Source organism: Aquarana catesbeiana, linkage group LG11, assembly GCF_042186555.1.
Source record: "Aquarana catesbeiana isolate 2022-GZ linkage group LG11, ASM4218655v1, whole genome shotgun sequence".
Lineage (NCBI taxonomy): Eukaryota > Metazoa > Chordata > Amphibia > Anura > Ranidae > Aquarana > Aquarana catesbeiana.
In genome coordinates this window covers 251427139-251448094 of record NC_133334.1, presented here as the reverse complement: position 1 = coordinate 251448094, position 20956 = coordinate 251427139, and the positions used below count along the sequence as shown (strand labels likewise).

The 20956-nt window shown below is 43.7% G+C and overlaps 1 protein-coding gene across 1 annotated transcript; it reads right to left on the bottom strand.

The window, feature by feature from the left end:
- Positions 1–4439: 4439 nt before the first annotated feature.
- LOC141112609 (uncharacterized) lies at positions 4440–20417 on the bottom strand. The gene is made up of 2 exons (XM_073605571.1): positions 20087–20417; positions 4440–6964 (listed from the first exon to the last, which is right to left on the bottom strand). The coding sequence occupies exons 1-2, from the start codon at positions 20387–20389 to the stop codon at positions 5663–5665; spliced, it is 1605 nt and encodes a 534-aa protein (XP_073461672.1). The 5' UTR covers positions 20390–20417; the 3' UTR covers positions 4440–5662.
- Positions 20418–20956: the final 539 nt, after the last annotated feature.

The window sequence follows — 20956 nt, the reverse complement described above, 5'->3', positions numbered from 1 at the left end:
CGTTTTATTGTGTGATTTATTTATTTTTAACCACTTCTGCTCCAGAAAATTTACCCCCTTTCATGACCAGGCCATTTTTTGCGATACAGCACTGCATTACTTTAACTGTCAACTGCGCAACTCTGTACCCAAACAAAACTTATGTCCTTTATTCCCACAAATAGAGCTTTCTTTTGATCACCTTCCTGCAGTTTTTATTTTTTGCGCTATAAACAAAAAAAAAGACAATTTTGAAAAAATAAATCCAAATTTCTTCATCAATTTAGGCCAAAGTGTGTATATGTGTGTGTGTGTGTGTGTATGTATGTATATGTATGTGTGTGTGTGTGTATATATATATATATATATATATATAATATATATATACATACATACATATACAGAGTAGGTGAGGTTGAAAAAAGACACAAGTCCAACCTATGTGTGTGATTATGTGTCAGTATTACATTGTATATCCCTGTATGTTGCGGTCATTCAGGTGCTTATCTAATAGTTTATTGAAGCTATCGATGTTCCCCGCTGCGACCACTGCCTGTGGAAGGGAATTCCACATCCTTGCCGCTCTTACAGTAAAGAACCCTCTACGTAGTTTGAAAAAAAAAAAAGACTTTTTTTTTTTTTTTTTGAAAGTCGACAGTACAAAGGTATTTGAAGTGCATATAACTAAATCTGTGCACTTGTGCAAAGAGGTTGCGATGTTGCTATTAGTATGGGCCACTTCACACCATAGAAATGCAGTCTGAGTGCGTCTGATGTGTTCCAGTGCGCTTTTGATGCAGTCCAGTGCATCCCCGCTTCTTTCTTCTCAACCTTAAATAAGGACGTGTGTTACAGTGTTCCAGTACAGGAAAATGCAGCATGTTCTACTTTTTTTTTTTTTACCGCAACTGCAAGTACTGGTATGAACTATGCCATTGAAAACCATATAACCTACTTTCCATGTGTTTTTGATGCAGAAAAGACCACATTGGACTGCATATAGTGTGAACTGGCCCTTACAGCAGCTAAGCACAATGGCCAGACACAGAACACACAACTCTAAACACTAATAGTGCAGCGCTGCACTATTAGGGTTTATAGTCCAAGGTATTTAGTAAGAGGCATTGAAAGCTTTTTGAAGTTGTAATTTTTTGGAAAATGAAGTAATTAAAATAAAAAAAAATCACTTTTTTTTTTTAAATTACATACTGTCACTAGTGCAGTGCATTGACAACATATGACTGGTGTAGTAGCAGTGATCAGGGACATTTAAAATTTTTTATTACTTTTTTTTTTTTTTTTTTTTTTTATTTAAAACACACTGTAACCAGAGCAATATAATATTACCATTGCGATATTGTACTCTGGGGAAGGGATCAGGAATTATTTTTTACACACCATTGCTTATAGCAGTGCATTACATTGCTATAAGCAAGCATTTTACTGAATGCAACTGATTAATTCAGTTGTGATTAGCCAGAGCTAATCACATGGTACAGATAGGCTTTGATTGGCCCTGTCTGTACCATGTGATCACACTGACCAATCACAGCTAGCAACAAAATGGATGGCGTGAAAGTAAACCATCCATTGTGTACAACTGTCATGTGACCTGCTGTGATTGGTAACAGGGGTCACATGGTAACGCCAGCAAGCCGGTACCCTGATCAGTCATCACCTGTGTCCAGTGGACACAGCCAGTAACAGATCACACCGTTCATACGACGTCCAACCGGATCAACGAGAGGCCAGCCCAGCCTATAACAAAATGACAGCTGGGCTCTTGTGGTTATTTAGAACAGTTATATTAAAACAGATATAATTTTATCATTTGTAAAACAGGATACAAATTAGGAGAAGATGCTTTGTGTAGCTACTTAGTAAAAAAAAATATATACATAATACACAAGCATTGATTTTTAACTAAGGTTGCACCGATAAAGTTTTTTTCGGTCAAGTACTCATCGATACCATACAAAATGAATGGGCACAAATCACATTGCAAGGAATCACATGTAAATTGAACAGGAATGCGATTCCTGTCCGAATTGCATGCGGTTTCCCCCACTGCTCCTGTGTGAAGCCAGGCTGAAGTAACTAGGAGGAGCCTGGGTTCACACAGGAGCGGTGCGGGAAACCGCATGCAATTCATATAGGAATCGCCCCGCATTCCTGTTCAATTTACATGCGATTCTTTGCAGTGTGATTTGAGTGCATTCATTTTGTATGGGCTCAAAACACACAGCAAAGGTCTCGGTTTCAGGTATCAGAGCATTTATATGAGTACTTGTGCAAATGCTTAGTATTTGTACTGATCTTGGTATCAGTGCAACCCTATTTTTAACCTAGGAAATCGGGTTTACTAATACCAAAATGTCTGACAGTAGAACAAAAGGCACCACCAAAGGCTTTTAAAGGTGTTGCAGTTGCCGAGCTAAAGCCATTTTATATTGTACCTTCAGAATTCTAGAGTTACCTCTTCACAATTAAATCACACAGGTGCTTTACTGGCATTTGCATGGCTTCTGAATGCTGGAGGGCAGGCAGTGCAAGTAGAACAGCATCATTTCTACATGATTAGATCACTACTAAGCAGCAGAAATATCTTATTGATCCTTCACACGATAGAAATTAAAAGCATTTCTGGGCCATGTGTGGTTTCAGAAGGAATAAGTAGAAAAGTTTCAAAGCTGTAGATTACAATAATGAACAGGTCTGGGCTGGGTATGTCATCTCATTACAGCTTAAAGTGGTTGTAAACCTCAGACATGAAATATGAACAAAGCATATCCCGATACACCAGGGATATGCAATTAGCGGACCTCCAGCTGTTACAAAACTACAAGTCCCATCATGCCTCTGCCTCTCATGCTTGTGGCTGGATTGCACATTACAGGTAAAGGAGATCGGATAATCAGATTGTAAAGCACATGTCCAGATTAGGGGCTTCTGTACATGGGGGTTTACCTGCATTTCAAACATGTTAATGGCAGGGCAGTAGAACTTTATTTACCTTGATGGTGTAGTGCAGATGACAGTTCTGAGGCTACATTAGCCCTGAGTGTGGCATATCCTATTGGAGATGTGTTTTTATTACAGGCAAAGCAGGTCAAGTGCAGCATTTTGTGTTTAAATGTTTGTTTGAGCTTGTGCTGCGATCAAATGTAATAGCCTGCTTTTGACAGCAGCACCCACGTACACAATACTGTACCTTTAAAAGAATATTTTATACCTACCTTCCCCACTGCCCATGGTACTCTGAGTCATTGGGGGTTATTTACTAAAGGAAAATTCACTTTGCACTACAAGTGCACTTGGAAGTGCAGTCGCTGTAGATCCGAGGGGGACATGCAAGGAAAATAAAAAACAGCATTGTAGCTTGCACATGATTGGATAATAAAATCAACAGAGCTTACACTCATTTCAGATCTACCCCTTAGATTTACAGGAAGTGCAATTTCAAGTGCAAAGTGGATTTGTCTTTCGTAAATAACCCCCAGTGTCCCATAAATTCCACAGGAAAACCAACACGTTTGAGAGTTTGGATCTCCTGGGTCCGCTGCAGTGCTGCTCAATGGTTGCTCCTGATGTCATCTACACCACTAATACCTCTTAGATACACATAACCAATCAAAGCTTAAAGATAAATGGACAGTGTCTGTTTCTCAGGATCAGAGTGACCTTTGGGGGGCATCGGCAGCAGGAGAGGCAATGGGTATAGCTTTCAATTGGAAGTTCAAAACTTCACCCAAAAGGAAACGTTCCGCTTTAAAGCCACCTCCTCTTTTAGAAATGGCACTTTTGGGGGAGGGAGCAGGTACCTGGTCCTCTTCCACTCTGATCACCTAGGCCAGGGGTCTCCAAATTTTATAAACAAAGGGCCAGTTTACTGTTATTCAGGCCTTGGGGGGGGGCAGTCTCAGTGTGGGTACAAAATGCCCTGGCATCAGTGGGGGGTAAACCATGCCCCATTATTGGTGTCAGTGGGAGGAAAAGTGCCCCATCGATGTCAGTGGGAAGAATCGTACCCCATTGTTTGTGTCGATGGAAAGAATTGTGGCCCCTTGTTGATATCATTGGGAGTAATAGTGCCCCAAGGTCCAGATATAGGCAGGCAAAGGGCATCTGGCTCCCTGCCCTAGGCGATCAGAAGCGGAAGTTTTTCTCCCCACAGTCTCCTGGGACACATGACCGGTCCCAGCAGACTACGGGACCATTCACAATGCACAGCGCGACTCGCACATGAGCAGTCGTAGTGTAGCCGCTGAATTAATTTTTACACAGGAGACTGGACCTCCTCTTTAATATAGTGACAGAGACTGCACAACTACTGTACAGCATTAAACAGGAAGCGGAGCCCGCAAATGTAATTAATAAAAAATGATTGCCCCCCACATACATGTATATTTACTTACTACACAAGGTTTTTATGATTAAATATCACCAAAAAAAAAGCTCTATTTTTGTGAAAAAAATATACAAATTTAATTTGGGTACAGTGTTACATGACCGCATAATTGTCATTCAAAGTGTGACAGCGCTGAAAGCTGAAAATTGCCCTGGGCAGGAAGGGGGTAAATCTTCTTCTCATTTCAGAGGCATTGGCAAGTAAAAGTCTTACTGAGTGTATTAAACAAAGATGATGCTACTTTATTTGTGATGACTTTACAGTAATGTGTAAGTGCATAGGAAATCGTAATTTAGATTTTAAAGCTGAACCCCAAGCAAACTGCTAAATACAGAAGTTGAAATACAGAGAGCTGTTTTAGAGGGAATACTATTTCTTTCTACGCCCCAGAATTAGGCAGGCCATACACTGAGCGAAGTTCTTTTCTGCATTTACAGGTTGTATCGTGGGGAAGCCCGTGATTATCACTAGAGAATCCAGCAGGCTGGTTGTACCCAAGTTGATCAACTTGGTACATTCAGCCTGCCCATTAACGGTTTGAATCTCAGACGGTTCCTGCTGAACCGCTCAAGATTCAAACTGTGTATGGTCGGCCTTAGGCTAGGTTCACATATGTGTGGCTGAAATTTGCAGTCTGGGCTTCATTGCGTACCGGTTCAGGTGCAAATTTGAGCCTGAATTCACACCTGAATCGGACCCAAAAATACACAGGACCCTTATTTTTAAAACTGCACCACGGCCATGCCGGACATGTGTGAACGCATCCAATTCGCACATATGTGAAGCCAGCCTTACACAGCTCTGCCAGAGAACAGAACCAGACTGATTACCTGACTTTGTTCTCTTTCAGTTTTGCAATGCATATAGGTCACCTCTCCGCCCCTAGCCTACAACTGGACAGTGAAGAAGTAGAAGCAAACTGATAGTCATCCTTCTGTCAACATCTGTATGTGCAGTACACCTGAATGGCTTCTTGGCTGCCCCTGCGCTGCTCTACAGCAGGGATCCTCAAACTACGGCCCTCCGGCTGTTGCGGAACTACACATCCCATGAGGCATTGTAAAACTCTGACATTCACAGACATGGCTAGGCCTGATGGGAATTGTAGTTCTCAAACAACTGGAGGGCCATATTTTGAAGACCCTTGCTCTACAGGGTATTGCAAGAGGCTGAAACTCAGTTTTGGCACATTACAATAGATGCATTTAAAAATAAATGAAATAATTAACATATTTACATTTATTTATTTTTTTTATATTTGCCTGGAGTTCAGCTTTAGGGTTGCTGATTTTTTGTTATCATCACAAAATCCTCTTTTGTATCCTCAAGTACTTTAAACAAAGTCTCATTGACCTGAACCATGTCTGGTAGAGAAGGAGCTTGGTAATGATTTTCTTCTGGTTGGAGGTCAGTGATTCTCAGGCACTGTCTCATTGTTCCTTCAGGTGGAATGTACATAGAGCTCGGAGGTTCTCGAAGTCGATGCAAGTTGTCAACACCTACACATTCTGCCCCATTGCCGGTTGTGGCATTGAGCGTGGAGAAGCCCGAAGAAAATGAGGCTGAACCCGTGACTTCTTCCATGGCCTCTCTGCTCTGTAGACATGTCCATTTTGGATCCCTAGGGCAAAACTGACTACTGTAAGAAAACTCTTTTGGATCTGGTGGTAATGTTTCTTCGACAGGGTAGGCCATCTCATCAGCAGTTTTCCCCATCTTCAGTTTGATCACCAACCTCTCTGACTGAGTTTGTTGATTTGGCACATTCATTTCCATGGGAGACATGTTGATGTCAAGAGGCTTCTTGGAGTCCAGTGTGTTGTGACCAATTATAGTTGGCCCTGCGTCAGTGGTCTCAACTGGTACACTGTACACCAGATCTCTGGCCTTATACAAATCTGGCTCAAGTTCATTACTGGAGGATTCTGGGATACCGGCTTTGGAAAACTTTGGTTTTTCAAAAAGCTCATCAGATATCTCTTCTTTTAACCCTCGAGGGTTTATGTAGGTTTTTCTGTTCTGTAAAGGCACGAGTGGTTGTTGGGCCAAGTTTAGATCACTGTATTTAGTCAGGAACTCATCGCTGTCCAAGTGCCTGCTTAAAAAGTAGTTGGAATCCACAGTGGAATCATCCTGCCTGCGATGCTGAGCTGTAGGTAGGCCAAAACCTGTGGCAGACTTTTTGGAGTCCTTTCTGTGGATGTTCTTAAATATTTTGGTCTGCACATTTAAATTGTTTGTGTCATTGGTGTTCTCAGGGTTGGCAATCTGGCTGTTACGTTTCCTACATTGTTCGGAATTTTCTTTTTCATTCTTAATCTCTAAATTGAGTTCACTGAACAGAAGATCTGCACAGTCTGACCTATTCTCCTTGATCAGACAAAGCAGTTTTTCACAGTGAAGTCTTGCAAGGTATAGTTCAAAGGCAGTAAGTTTGGCTTCCTCTATATTAATCGTCCCTCCAATTATATACTCAGTTTCTGTGACTACGGAGTATCCCACTTGCTGAAGGATCTGTCTTACGGTCTTCTCTGGAATGACGGGTTCAACAAAGTAGACAAAATTACCTGTAAATTTCTGCACAAAGAAAAAAAAAAAAAAAAAAATCGATTCAGTTTAGGGTAGAACATTTTCTATGCGCACCTGGAGAAAAGAATTTGATGTAAGACGTAGCAGGGAATGCATTGGGACCAATTCACTTAAAGTTGAAATCCAGACAGATATAATAAAATATACAGGAATGCAGCTCTGTATTCATTACGTGTTACAAAACCAGAAAAAACAAAACAAAAACAAAAAAAAAAAACTTGACACTTCAACGCTCAGAGAAGCTTCCCATAGAGCAGGCATCACTAAATGGCAGACTGCAGTCTGGTTCCGGCCCCAGTAGCCATACTACCCGGACTGCAGCCTTGCCAAATAGTTGCCTGTGTGTCCCAGTCCTCTCCCCGCTGCTGGCTCGCCTGCCAGCTGCTATGTTCACAGCATGGAAGGTGCACAGGTTTGTCTGTCCCTTCGGTATTTATTTATTTCAAGTACTTGTATAGCGCTGTCAATTTACGCAGCGCTTTTACATATACATTGTACATTCACATCAGTCCCTACCCTCAAGGAGCTTACAATCTAAGGTCCCTAACTCACATTCATACATACTAGGGACAATTTAGACAGAAGCCAATTAACCTACCAGCATGTCTTTGGAGTGTGGGAGGAAACCCACACAGACACAGGGAGAACATGCAAACTCCAGGCAGGTAGTATCGTGGTTGGGATTCGAACCAGCGACCCTTCTTACTGCTAGGCGAGAGTGCTACCCACTACATCACTGTGCTGCCCCGTATCGGATCGCTGCACTGCCCCCGCCCTCCGCCTGTCCTATTTACACAAGATGAGAAGCGCGGCCGCTCTGGACAAAGGGCAGGACTTTTTAAGTTAAGACGTGGGCGATTGGTTGCTATGCAGTGGGGCGGTCCCAGCAATCAAATCTGAGATGAGGGGCCTGTGACGTGCACAGGAGGCTGCGATGTGGAGGATATCATGTGGACTCATAGCACCAATATGACACTCGGATCTCCGCTAGAAGAAAATTTTTCTAAAACGGACCCCCGTGAATTCACTACCCCTGCCATAGAGTGTGCAAACGGCATGGCCACTGTGCAACCCAGGCTGGATAATTGCAGCGGTGCTACCCTCCTCACAACAAAAAAAACTGGCCACAAATGCCTAGTGCATTATCTCAAGCACTTTATTAGAAAATCCAGAATATACTCACAAACCAAAAATGAAATGGTAGTGTATGAAGATACAGAGTCCAGCAGTCCGTCCTCCAAACTCATGGTAGTATCAATATTCCCATCGCACACGTTCCAGGATATGTCTCCTATGATGTGATCATTCTTCAATAAAGATCTGGATGTATTTGGCGATCCGTGGTGTGCTGGTGAATATGCGCATTTCAAAACAAAATGACTGGTCACTGCTCTGAAGAAGAGGGCCAATCCCCCACCATTCATGTGTCCCATGAGGTTGGAGATCAAATGCGCATATTCACCAGCACACCACGGATCGCCAACTACATCCAGATCTTTATTGAAGAATGATCACATCATAGAAGACATATCCTGGAACGTGTGCAATGGGAATATTGATACTACACCATGAGGTTGGAAGGCGGACTGCTGGACTCTGTATCTTGATACACTACCATTTCATTTTTGGTCAGCTAATATATTTTGGATCTTTTATCCTTTTAATAAAGTGCTTGAGATAATGCACTAGATCAGGGGTAGGCAACCTCTGTCCTCCAGCTGTGGTGAAACTACAAATCCCATCATGCCTCCAGGAGTCATGACTTTGCTTGTCAGGGTCTTGCAATGTCTCATGGGACTTGAAGTTTCAAAACAGCTGGAGGGCCGAGGTTGCCTAACCCTGCACTAGGGGTTTGCGCCCTTCTGTTTTTTGTCATTATTACATAATAAAGTGGTAAAAACCTTTGGTTGATTTTTATCTATAGTTAAGTCTATAATAAAGCTTACCTGTAAGTACAGTGAATATCTCCTAAACGTGCACCACTTAGGAGATATTTACTTGTGAAGCCATCGGTATGCTGTTCCTTCAGAGCCCTGCGCCGTGAACAACAAATCACATGCATGCCGGCATTGCGGCTCGTCTATTTAAAGGACTGGAGCCTGTGAACCCGGAAGGAAGACTGGGGGAAGACCGAAGCCCTGTCAGCGATGACCACACACCGCTAGGGGGGGCTTAGTTTTAAGGAAAGTTTCACATAATGTACTAGTGTGTGATGATGCATACTAGCACATCATAACATTGCCTTGCAGGAGGAACCTTTTTTTTGTTTTTTTATGAGTTTACTACCGCTTTAAATGTATCTTTCATATATTGAAGGACATAGCTTTGCTTTAGATCATTACCTCTGGGTATAGTGACATATAAAAGATAGCCAATGGGCTCAGTTATTAGCCTAGCATCCGGTAATCCTAGTTCTGTGGTTTTACATTACACAAGCTGCTGGCTGGGTGTCAGGTCAGGTAATATCGACTCCCCAGTTTCTGGTCACACGCAGGTTAAGCTGTGAAGGCCCAGTTTTGTTATGGACAGCATATGGGATGTTTTTCCTTGGGAAAGTGAAGGGAAAATAGGAAATATAACCGGCTAGCTTAAATTTTTTTTTTTTTTAATAACAACCAAACATGTTATACTTACCTGCTCTGTGCAATTGTTTTGCACAGAACAGCCCCAATCCTCTTTTTCTTGGGTCCCCCGCTGGCGGTCCTGGCTCATCCCTCCTGCTGAATGCCTGCAATACAAAGTCGCTCGCTATGGGTGCACTCAAGCAGGCACGCTCCTGAGCCGCGCTTGTGCACATTGTCCATTCACACAGAGTGTGGCTCGGCCCCGCCCCGCCCCCTCCTCATTGGCACACTGGCTGTGATTGACAGCACCAGGAGCCAATGGCTCCCACTTCTGTGAGAGCCAATGAGGAGAGAGAAGCCAAGGACAGCAGCTGCTCTGATGCATCTCTGAATTGAGAGGGGGCTCAGGTAAGCATAAGGGGGGTGTCTGGGGCGGGAGCTGCACTCAGAAGGTCTTTTTCCTTAAAAGGGGAAGTACAGCAAATGCTTGTTTGGCTGTATGTCTCCTATGGATCACAGGACTGTGTTTCATTTTGCACTCCTGTGACCCGTTTTCAGCAGACAGCGGGCTGAACTCCGCTCTCTGCTGATGTCACACAAGTCGGTCCAGGTTCTGTGTCATCAGGACCACGGAGTCAGGATCTGCCAGATCCCTGGACCGACACCTGGCTCAGCCTCTTAGCGAGCTGCTGAGAGGCTGAGCCGACCGCCCCACCACAGCCCATCGCTCCAGTGAGTGAGGAGAGGGGCAGAGCAGAGAGCTGTGACTGACAATCACCAGCTCTGCTCGGGGAGCTGTGAAAACCAAGCGATCCGCGGTGTTTGATCGCTCCATTCTCAGTGTTAGAGGTGCCGGGGGACCAATGCTGCATTCACCTAGGCAAGTACAATTTTGAAAAACAAAACAAAAAAAACACAAACAAAATCCCTATACTTCTCTTTTAATGCAAAGACTTGGCTCAGAGACAACAATGGGAGCCATTGGGGGGGGGGGGGGGGGGGGTCAGGAGTGGAGGATCAAAGCTGTTGCCCAGAGCAGGTAAGGATAACATGTTTATTTTTTATATAATTGATCTTTTACAATCACTTTCAGCTTATTAAGAGCATGTCAACCCCAATAATTAACTTTTCCTACATGATCCCTTTTGATCTGCACAAACTGTTGGCGTTATCTAAATCCTGCATAATAATTCTATTCTACAAATAGAATTATTTTTGTTATATCTGTTTAATAAATGCAATGAAAAACAACCTGTTGATCCTGCCAGAAATCCAGTGAGCTGATTAGCACGCAGAAAGTTATCAATTACATTCTTCCCAGCTATCTACGTAGAGACTACAAAGCACCTTCCCCCACATTGTGCATAAGAGAGGGGAAGGGTCCTGTAGTCTTGTAATAGCGTGGCAAGGCTGCTCCTCCAGACATACATTACGGTAAGTGAGCATAGTCTTCCTATGACCAGATATCTGTAACTGGAGGAAGGAGCGAGCACGCACGAAGCAACAGGGGGGGGGGGGGGGGTGAGGGCTGGCAGGAGACCGGAGAAAGAAGGATTGAGGAGGCTCTGTACAAAACCATTGCACAGAGAAGATCAGTATACCAGGTTTGTAATTGAAAAAAAAAAAAAAAAATTACCTTTAGTATTACTTTAAGGCATAACTCCAGCCATGGAAAAAGAAAACAAGGGTTAAAATCTCAGATCTTTACTGTTGTGTCCCCGCTAGGGAGATTTACATTCACTTCTTCCTGTGTCACAAGAACAGGAATTTCCTCCAACAGGAACACAACAATAAAAAGCCAATAACTAGTAGGGTGAAGACGGGTCGGAACCTTTGCCGGGTTTTGTAGCTGTTAAGATTTAACTGAATCTAGTTATGCTAATCTGGTTATGCTACCATGAGAGCAAGTGAAGGGCAATGGTTCCACGCCTTGCCAGAATTTCCTATTAAACGGGAGGCGTTTCCTTGTATCTGCTGATCTTTATATCCACATCTGTTTTACTTGCAGTGAGTCACAGAAGACACTACACCTTATCTCGGCTCATCGATGACATCACAAAGTATGCTCAGGGTCAGTGTGTTAGGTTAAATTGTTTGTATTGTTTCTGGGCCCTGCTACAGGAACAAAAATCAAATAATATAAATGTGGTATTGCTGCCATTGTCAGGAAAATTTGTTTTGGGTTGATTTTAGCGCTTGCAGTTTACAACTGCTGCTAGATCCTGTTTTCTCAGTGCTGCTCTCCTGAACATTCAGCCTTCACATGAAAGCGTTAACAATTGACAGTGCAGTCTGGAGTCAGTCTGTTAGCTTGGATGAGGGAGGGAGGAGGAGGGGGGAGGGGAGTGCCTTGCTATCTAAGGACAGTGTGTTTCAATTGAAGCACACAGTGTATGGAGACAGAACTCTAGTCTCTGCATGCAATGGTGGCTCCCATAGGTGTGCGCACAGGGTGTGACAGGTGTGCCTGGGCACGCCCTAATCACCCCGTGCTGCACAGATTCCCTCTGCTGCTTGGCTGCAGAGAAAGAGACTGGGGAATCTCTGTCCTCAGTCCCCTTTCTCTGTCTATGAAGTGAGACATCAGGGGTCTGTTTGGACCCCTGATATTTCACCAAAGCCCCTCAATGGGGCTCCGAAAAAAAATTGTACAAAAAATAAATAAACTACTGAACCAATCTCCGCCTTACTGACACAATCCACTGCTCTACTGCCCTATATAAGTTTACACAGACGCTTGTGTGTCTGAGCTTTGTGGTGCACTCTCTAATGCAATAGGCTGCCCACACCTATGGTGGCTCCATAGGACACTTCAAGAGAAAGGAGACACCCTAAAACAGGAAACCTGGTGCAGCAGTTGTAGCAGGAGATTGCTGCTTTAGGTTCACACCAATGCAGTTTGCTTTTGATCGTTTTAGCACGTGCAATTTTAGTCACAACTTTAATTTTTTTTGCTTTTTCTTTAGCCAATTTGTTGTTGGGCAGATTAAAAAATTGAAAATACGGCAAAAATTGCACTACATGTTTTTCTGCAGCTTCTCCACTGAACCAAAAAAAAAAAAAAAAAAAGTTTTTTGTTGTTTTGCATTTAAAAAAGACCCTGATCCTTTCCAAAAAGCTGAAAAAAGCATAGATGTGAATGTGTCCTGCAGGAAACCGTGTTAAATAAACTGTAGTGCAATTCTGCAAAGAAAAAAAAAGCAAAAAGGTGTGAACCAGGCCTAAAACAGCAGGAGCAAAAATTCCTGATCAGACAGTGATCATTAGATATGGGGGAAGAATTTGTCTTCTATATTTCAGGCTTTTTTTTTTTTTTTCTTCAGCGGGTGAACCTTCCTGTAACGTCCTGTTAGGGTGACAACACTCACTCACTGTACTGAATATCTGAGGCAATGCTGTCACCCTAGGAAAGGAAGTGTGTCAGGACTACATAAAGCCCTCTCCTCTCCATGAAATAAAGACACGGGGGAGTTGTGTAGTCCACAGGACTGATAACATTATTTAGGATGTCAGTTCAGCATTGTTATCTCACTGCAGGAAATTAGGAGGGTTGAAATGACTGGATTTCTGGTAGGATCAACTGCTAATTTTTGTACTTACAGAACAGATATAACAAAACACTTTCTCTGGTTTATTTAACAAACTACAAAGGGAGCAAAAGGAGAAGTTGATTGTTAGAGATTCCATACATTAAAAGAGGAACTTCACTCCCCCGTCTTCATTTGTTTTGAAAGCAGTATTAAACCAAAAAACACCCACTTGTTATATTGCAGATTAGCAATTCTTAGATGTGATGGCTGCATTCGTTTTCTTTTCTTCCTTCATCTGGTGATCTGGCCAGCAAGTATGTTGTTTTATAAAAGCTCTCCAGCAGAATGTATCAGTTTACAGGGATGAGACAAACCACTTAACACTGGCAGGGGTGATTATAATGATCAGCTTTTATTTATACTAAACCTTTATCCCAAAAGGTAAAAAAAAATGCTTGCTGTAACGGATTATAAAAGAAGTAAGGGTCCTTTCATACCGAATACAGTTGGATTTGTTTTGAACTTCACTCCAACTGCATAGACAGCCCATAAATCAACATAATCTTATGGGCATAGTTCACATCATTGCAGTGCAGATAAAAAAAAAACAAAAAAAAACACATTTTGCATTTTTCCGCATTGCAAATGCAGGGAATGCGCTTCAAACACACTGCACCCCTTTAAGCCAAGAAAGCCAAGCCCAAAAATGTATAGAAAAATTCACTGCAAACGCACTCAAGCACACGTCAAACGTCACGTGCTTCAAACGCACGTAAACATGCAGTCAAAAAAACTGTTATGTGCAATTTCTGGTCCTGAGCTGGAGTTTGGCTTCAATTAGTTGCTATATTTAAACCTGCTAGTACTTCTAACATTCCCTTTTCCCCCAGACTGACAATGCTGCTGTCCCTCCTGTGCTCCATTCAAGAGTGGAGGCACTTGAATACACGAGGTTACATAATTAGTCCATCTAGTTCAGTGCTAGATGGTGTTATGTGCCAGATCACCAGTTGAAAAAAAAAGGGAGATAAAAAGCCTAAAAACAAAAAAAAAAAAAAAAAACAAACAAACAAAAAAAAAAAAAAAACCAATGCAGCCACCACATCTGATGAATGGTAAGCTGCAATATATTACAGTTTTGTTTTGGGTTTAACCACTTCATTACCCGGCTACAGTAATATGACATCCGCAGGAGGGATCTCCCATCCTGGACAGGCGTCATACGACGTCCTGGGCTTCCCGGTCTTCTAGGGGCCCGATGCGCGTGCCTGGTGGCCGCGATGTCCCCCATGCACCTGCGATTGCCCCTGAACACAGCAGGACCGTGGATCTGTGTGTGTAAACGCACAGATCCACGTCCTGTCAGGTGAGAAGAGCCCAATGGTGTGTGCCCAGTACAGAACACCACCGATTGGTCTCCTCCCCTTGCGAGTCCCTGCCCCCCACAGTTAGAATCACTTCCTAGGAAACACAATTAACCCCTCGATTACCCCCTAGTGTTAACCCCTTTTGTGCCAGTGACATTTACACAGTAATCAGTGCAATTTTATAGCACTGATCGCTGTATAAATGTGAATGGTCCCAAAAATGTGTCAAAAGTGTCCGTCGCAATGTCACAGTCTTGAGGAGTTTTTCATCTGTAAAACACTCTAACGTCAAAAAACGCTGATAAACGCGGCTCACCAGTGTTTAACGTTTTTAATCCATTGAAATAAATAACTAATAATTTTATAACGTAATTTTAACGTCCGGTGTGCATGAGGCCTAAAAGTCAGCAGCTACAGTATTTGTAGCTGCTGACTTAATTTTTTGTGAAGAAGCTGGGAGCTTTGCTTTAAACTGGCCATAAACTTCAATGTTTTTACATTCAGGATGGCAGACAGATTCCTCCATCCACGCTATACAACACAGATGGACAAATCTCCTCCAGAACCTCTTTTATCCTGACAGCTGTCAAAATACCTGGACAGCAACTACATCTGATTGGATTATAGGTGCTATCTTATCCGGCTGACAAATTTCCACCTGGCACCTATTGGACTGCAGGGGGGGTGACAGGGCCCCCGACAGCAAACACCGACCGATTTGATCAATGGTAATCCAGCTTTCCCTTTTATCCTGAATTCACATATTCACCTGCCCCGTGAGTCCATCATCGCCCTGCTGTGTCCTGAGCCACCATCTTCCTCTCCGACGTCATTAGGGGCTGGTGGTCTCTTCCAGGTTCAGGTAGCCAACCCCCCCCCCCCCCCAATCTGCAGTGTGTGGAGGCTGGTGGCTCTCTGGATATGAGACATGCATATTACAGGAATCTCCAGGAGGAGTTGGGACGTCAGAAAGGAGGGTGATGGTTTGGATTGGAAAAATAAACAACCCCATCCCCCTGTGAATTTTTTTTGAGTAAAGATCCAAAATAAAGAACTCATCTTCCAATTAGACGCATACACCTGCGTAACAAGGTAATGAAACTTTACATAGATAGAAAAGGATATGAATAGATATCCAAAGCCTTGAATATGCCAGTCAGTACTGTTCAACCATTTAATAAATGTAAAATTTGGAGATCTGATACCAAACCAAGATCAGGTAGATCAAGAAAGATTTCAGCCACAACTGCCACAGGAATTGTGGTATTGGCGCAGTAAAGTCTTCCTTCTGACACCTCAACCATGCCGCTCTTTTTTGTTCAGGTATCAATGAATTGTGCTCCTTAAAACAAGCGTCTTTTTGGAGAGCAGCCTGTATTTCTCCTGAGGTTACCTGTGGGGTTTTTCTTTGTATCCTGGGCAATTCTTCTGCCAGTTGTGGCTGCAAACTTTCTTGTTCTACCTGACCTTGGCTTGGTATCAAAAGAGCCCCTAATTTTCCACTTCTTAATAAGTGATTAAACAGTAGTGATTGGCATTTTCAAGGATTTGGATATCTTTTTATATCCTTTTCCATCTTTGTAAATTTTCTTTACCTTGTTACGCAGGTCTTTTGACTGTTCTTTTCTACCTCCTCATGGCTCAGTGTCTAGCCTGCTTACTGCATCCATGTGAGACCTAATAAACTCATTGACTATTTATACACAGACACTAATTGTGATAAAAAAAAAAGCCACAAATGTGGGAAATTAACTTTTAATTTCAATTTTAACCTGTGTGTGCCACCTTCTGTGTCTGTACCAAGGCCAAACATTCCAGGGTATGCAAACTTTTTATCGGGGCCATTTGGGTGATTTCTGTTATCATTATGATTTAAAAAGGATCCAAAAAACGATGTGATAATAAACGGCTTCATGTGATTGCTATCCTTAAATAAAAGACAGTTTTTTGGCATGCTCAGTCATATTTTCAATATTAATGCCAAAATTTCACAATTTCTGCCAGGGTATGCAAACTTTTGAGCACAACTGTATATGTATGATCCGCCTCTCAATGGACCGATACATCTGTATAAACCTGGCCATGCACTATACAATCAGAATGTAAGATCTCCTTTAGATCTACCAACAACTATGCAGTGCAAGTCCCTGACTGATTGGATAAAACTGAACAGATTGTTTAGGTAAATCTAAAAAGGTGGTCATTCCTTATACAATCTGATTGTACAACTTGTGTACAATCTTCTTTAGATTTACCAGAACTGAACAATAGGAGCAGATAGATGGATTGAAAAGCTGGCAATAGATGGACAGAAATGGGATGGGTTCAGCACGGCTGAACAATTGTCAATCCATCTATGGCCATTCCCATACAAGAACAGTCAATCTAAGGGCCAAATGCTCTGGAACAAGCCTGCTGGAAAATCCTGCAGCTCTGATCAGTGTATTCGGATGGTGGAGGAATGACCGCTGTCAGAATACAATGCCACAGCGAGGAAGATTCCTTCAACCACCTCAAATCTTTGGGATGGGGGAATTCGTCCAATTCTTTTCAATAAGCTTAACCCCTTCCTGCCCAGCCTATTGTAACATGACAGCTGGGCGAGAGCACCGTTATTCTGGGAGGACGTCATTTGATGTCCTCCCAGAATCAGTCTGTACTCCGGTGCGATCGGTCACCCGCTGTGTCCACCAATGACAGATCACTGTACCGGCCCGCTGCCAGTACCATGTGACTGCTGTGGCCAACAACAACAACAGATCACATGACAGTTGTACACAATGAAAGGCTTTGTTACGTGCTTTTTATTGAGCACTATTGTGATGAACTCTGATTGTACCATGTGATGACTGTGGCCAGACAGGACCAATCACAGCCCATTGGTACCATGTGATTAGCTGTGGCCAATCATAGCTCTTCACAGGAGTAAACACTGAATTAATAGCTTTCATTCAGAGAAAAAAAAATGGTTGCTTATAATTGTAAAATGCAGTTATAAGCAAGCATAGTGTGTAAAAATAAACATAAAATACTGATCACCTCCCCAGAGTAGTACAGTGTATTGCTCTGGTCACTGTATGTTAACCACTTCAATACCGGGCAATTTTTAGCACTGTCGCATTTTAAATGACAATTGTGTGATCATGCAACACTGTACTCAAACAAGATTCTTATCATTTTGTTCCCATAGAGTTTTCTTTTGGCGGTATCTGATCATCACTGGGGTTTTTATTTTTTACTAAACAAATAAAAAAGTACCGAAAATTGTGAAAAAAAAAAAAAAAACCACACACAACAACTTTTTTTTTGGTTTCTGTTATAAAATGTTGTAAACAGTTTTTTTCCTTCACTGACAGGCACTAATGAGATGTCACTTATATGCAGCACTGATATGCAAGACTGATAGGCATGGATAAGTGGCACTGATGGACGGCACCGGCAGGCATTACTGACGGGCACCGATTGCGCGCCCCCCCCCCCCCCCCCCCAATTGGGCTCTGATTCACATACCTGGTGGCCATGCGTCGGCATCCTCGGGGGGGGGGGGGGGGGGCTGCACAGACCCCCCCCCCCCGTCAGGAGAGCAGCAGATCCACTCTTCTCTACTTGCATTTGTCAGTGTGAGTAGCGGAAATGCCAATAAACGGCTCTTCCTGTTTACACTGTGATTGGACACAGCTGATCACATGGTAAAGAGCCTACGTCAGAGGCTCTTTCCCGGCATGCGGTGCGTCAGACTGACACACCACACCAACGATGGGCGCGCGATCACGGCTCATCCTGCTGGATATCATAGGACATAAAGTCAGGATGACTTAACCACTTTGCGGCCATCATTTTGTTATATGGTGGGTGGGAAGTGGTTAAAAAACAAAAATTGTGAGGGAAAAAAAAAGGGGAGTTAAAAAATTATTTTTTTAACATACTGTCACAAGTCAGTGTCCCCGATCACCACCACACCCGTTATATGATGATGCCATCAGGCAGGCCCTTGCACTACTTGATTTTGGTAAATCTGAAAAAAAAAAAAAAAAAAGGTGTGTATGGGGCCTCCTACAGACTAAGTAATAGACACCGATTGGGTTACTTATTTTCACCAAAAGAAATGTAGCAGTATACAGTTTGGCCTAAATTTATGAAGAACAATTATTTATTTGCAAATTTTCATAACAGAAACAAAGAAAAGTGCATTTTTTTTTCTTTTAAACGTTTTGTCTTTTTTTGTTTATTTAGCAAAAAATAAAAAACCCACCAGCGGTGATTAAATACCACCAAAAGAAATCTCTATTTGTGTGAAAAAAATAAAGATAAAAATGTCACATGAGTACAGTGTTGTATGACCGCACAATTGTCATTCAAAATGTGACAGCTCTGAAAGCTGGAAATTGTCCTGGGCAGGAAGGGGGGTGGGGGGGGGTGAGTAATCAGGATGGCCCTACACTACATACTTGTCAGCAGATCTGAAGTATAGTTGGATTGTATAGTGTATAGGCGCCTCCATGAAGTGGGATCCGCTTGCTCAGCAGGAGGGGGGGGGGGAATCTCTCCGCTGATTACCGCTGAGCAGGTGAATGACAGGTCTGTGCCCGCTCTGCTATGCAGAGTCAACAATCAGTTGGAAAAGGACCGCCTGCCCGTTTCCATCCGATCCGCCAGATGGATGGGGAATAGGTACCCCACCCGTCTGTGGCGGACAGAATCGGATTGGATGGTGACGAGTGATAGAGAACATGTGACCACTGACATCCAACGCTCTATAGAGGAGACTGGAGGTTCCGATCAGGTCTGCCTGAAAAACAGGTGGACTTGGTTGGATCGCCAGTGTGAAAGGGACTTAAAGCATCCATAAAAAGACCCTTTTTGTCGCCAGTAGCAACTAGCATCCTTGTTCGAATCCAGAGTCTGATTGGTTGCCATGGGCAACAAGAAATGTTCCACCCAGCACACCGCACCCATCAGCCATGCCTCAAAAGCAAGCTCCTTTCCTATTGCTTGTAGCTATCAACATTCTTGCTGCACTTGCTGATTGGTTTATTGGGGCAACAAGCATTACTGGCACTCATCAGCCTTTCTTGTTCCCATTAGCAACTAGCCAGTATGTTTTAATCTCTGGTAGCTGATTGGTTGCCTCAGACAGCAGGAAATGTCCTGCACCTATCACCATGTATGAAAGGTGTGCCGCCTTGCTTGTTGTCAATAGCAACCAGCATCCTTGTTCCACTCTGGAAGCTGATTGGTTGCAACGGGCAACAAGAATTGTTCCACCCAGCAAACAGCACCCATCAGCCATGCATCCAAAGTATGCCAGCGAGTTGCTCTCTTGTTGCCCTTAGCAACAGCCAGCATCAGTTTCATCTCTGGAAGCTGATTGGTTGCCTTGGGCATCGGGAAATATACTGCCCCTATCACCATGCATGAAAAGCATGCCAGCAAGCCCCTTTCTCATTGTCAATAGCAACCAGCCGCTCTAGAAGCCGATTGGTTGCTCGGGGGAACAAGAAACGTTCCACCCAGAACGCTGCACCCATCAGCCAATCATGAAGCACAAACTCATTTGCTGATGCCCGTAGCAACCAGCTTTCTTGCTCCCTTCTGGAAGCTGATTGGTTGTCACGGGCAACAAGAAATGTCCCTCCCTCTGCTGGCTACCTTCAGGGTCCGGATCTCCTTCCTCCAGGGGTACAGGAACAGGTTGACACAGATGAGCTCCAGCACGGCGAATCCTTTCATCATGTGTGCGATGATGTCAGCCCCGTCCTGCCGCTTCCTCCTCACAAAGTTGTCTCTGATGAGCTGAGTGTAGAGGAGCCCCGGAGCCGCCCCGCCCGCCCCTCTCCCGTACAGCACGGCGCTGCCCTCCCGGCTCCCGGCCTCATAGTGGAGGATAAAGTCCTGGAAGAGGCTCCCCTTCATGTCTGTCCAGCCTGGCTCCCCTCTGCCCGACTTCGGCATCAGGAAGTTCCCGGCCGAGCCGCTCCCGCCGTCCGATTGGTCGGCTCGGCACACACCGAGTCTCCTATTGGTCGGAGAGGCACACCGCGAGGCCTCCTATTGGTCGGAGCGCGTGTCAGTCAGACAGCCTGCTCCGCCCTGAGTTCAGGAAGTCAGGAAGACAAAGTGAAAGTGATGTGAGCCTGTCCATTGTAATGTTGTGTACAGGAAGAGAGCAGAGCATCCTCCTCAGAGGCTCAGAAACACCTGTACATTCCTCCTCAGGAAGATCAATCACTGACTGAATAAATGTGCCCGGCACCTGTACATTCCTCCTCAGGAAGACCACTCACTGACTGAATAAATGTGCCCACACCTGTACATTCCTCCTCAGGAAGACCACTCACTGACTGAATAAATGTGCCCACACCTGTACATTTCTCCTCAGGAAGACCACTCACTGACTGAATAAATGTGCCCACACCTGTACATTTCTCCTCAGGAAGACCACTCATTGACTGAATAAATGTGCCCACGCCTGTACATCCCTCCTCAGGAAGATCAATCACTGACTGAATAAATGTGCTC

Bases quoted from the DNA above. Each gene is read 5' to 3' on its own strand.
- LOC141112609 (XM_073605571.1), bottom strand. From the start codon at position 20,389: ATGCCGAAGTCGGGCAGAGGGGAGCCAGGCTGGACAGACATGAAGGGG. The intron at 6,965-20,086 runs GTAGCCAGCAGA...TTCTTTGTGCAG, and splicing joins AGGAGATCCGGACCCTGAAG to AAATTTACAGGTAATTTTGT.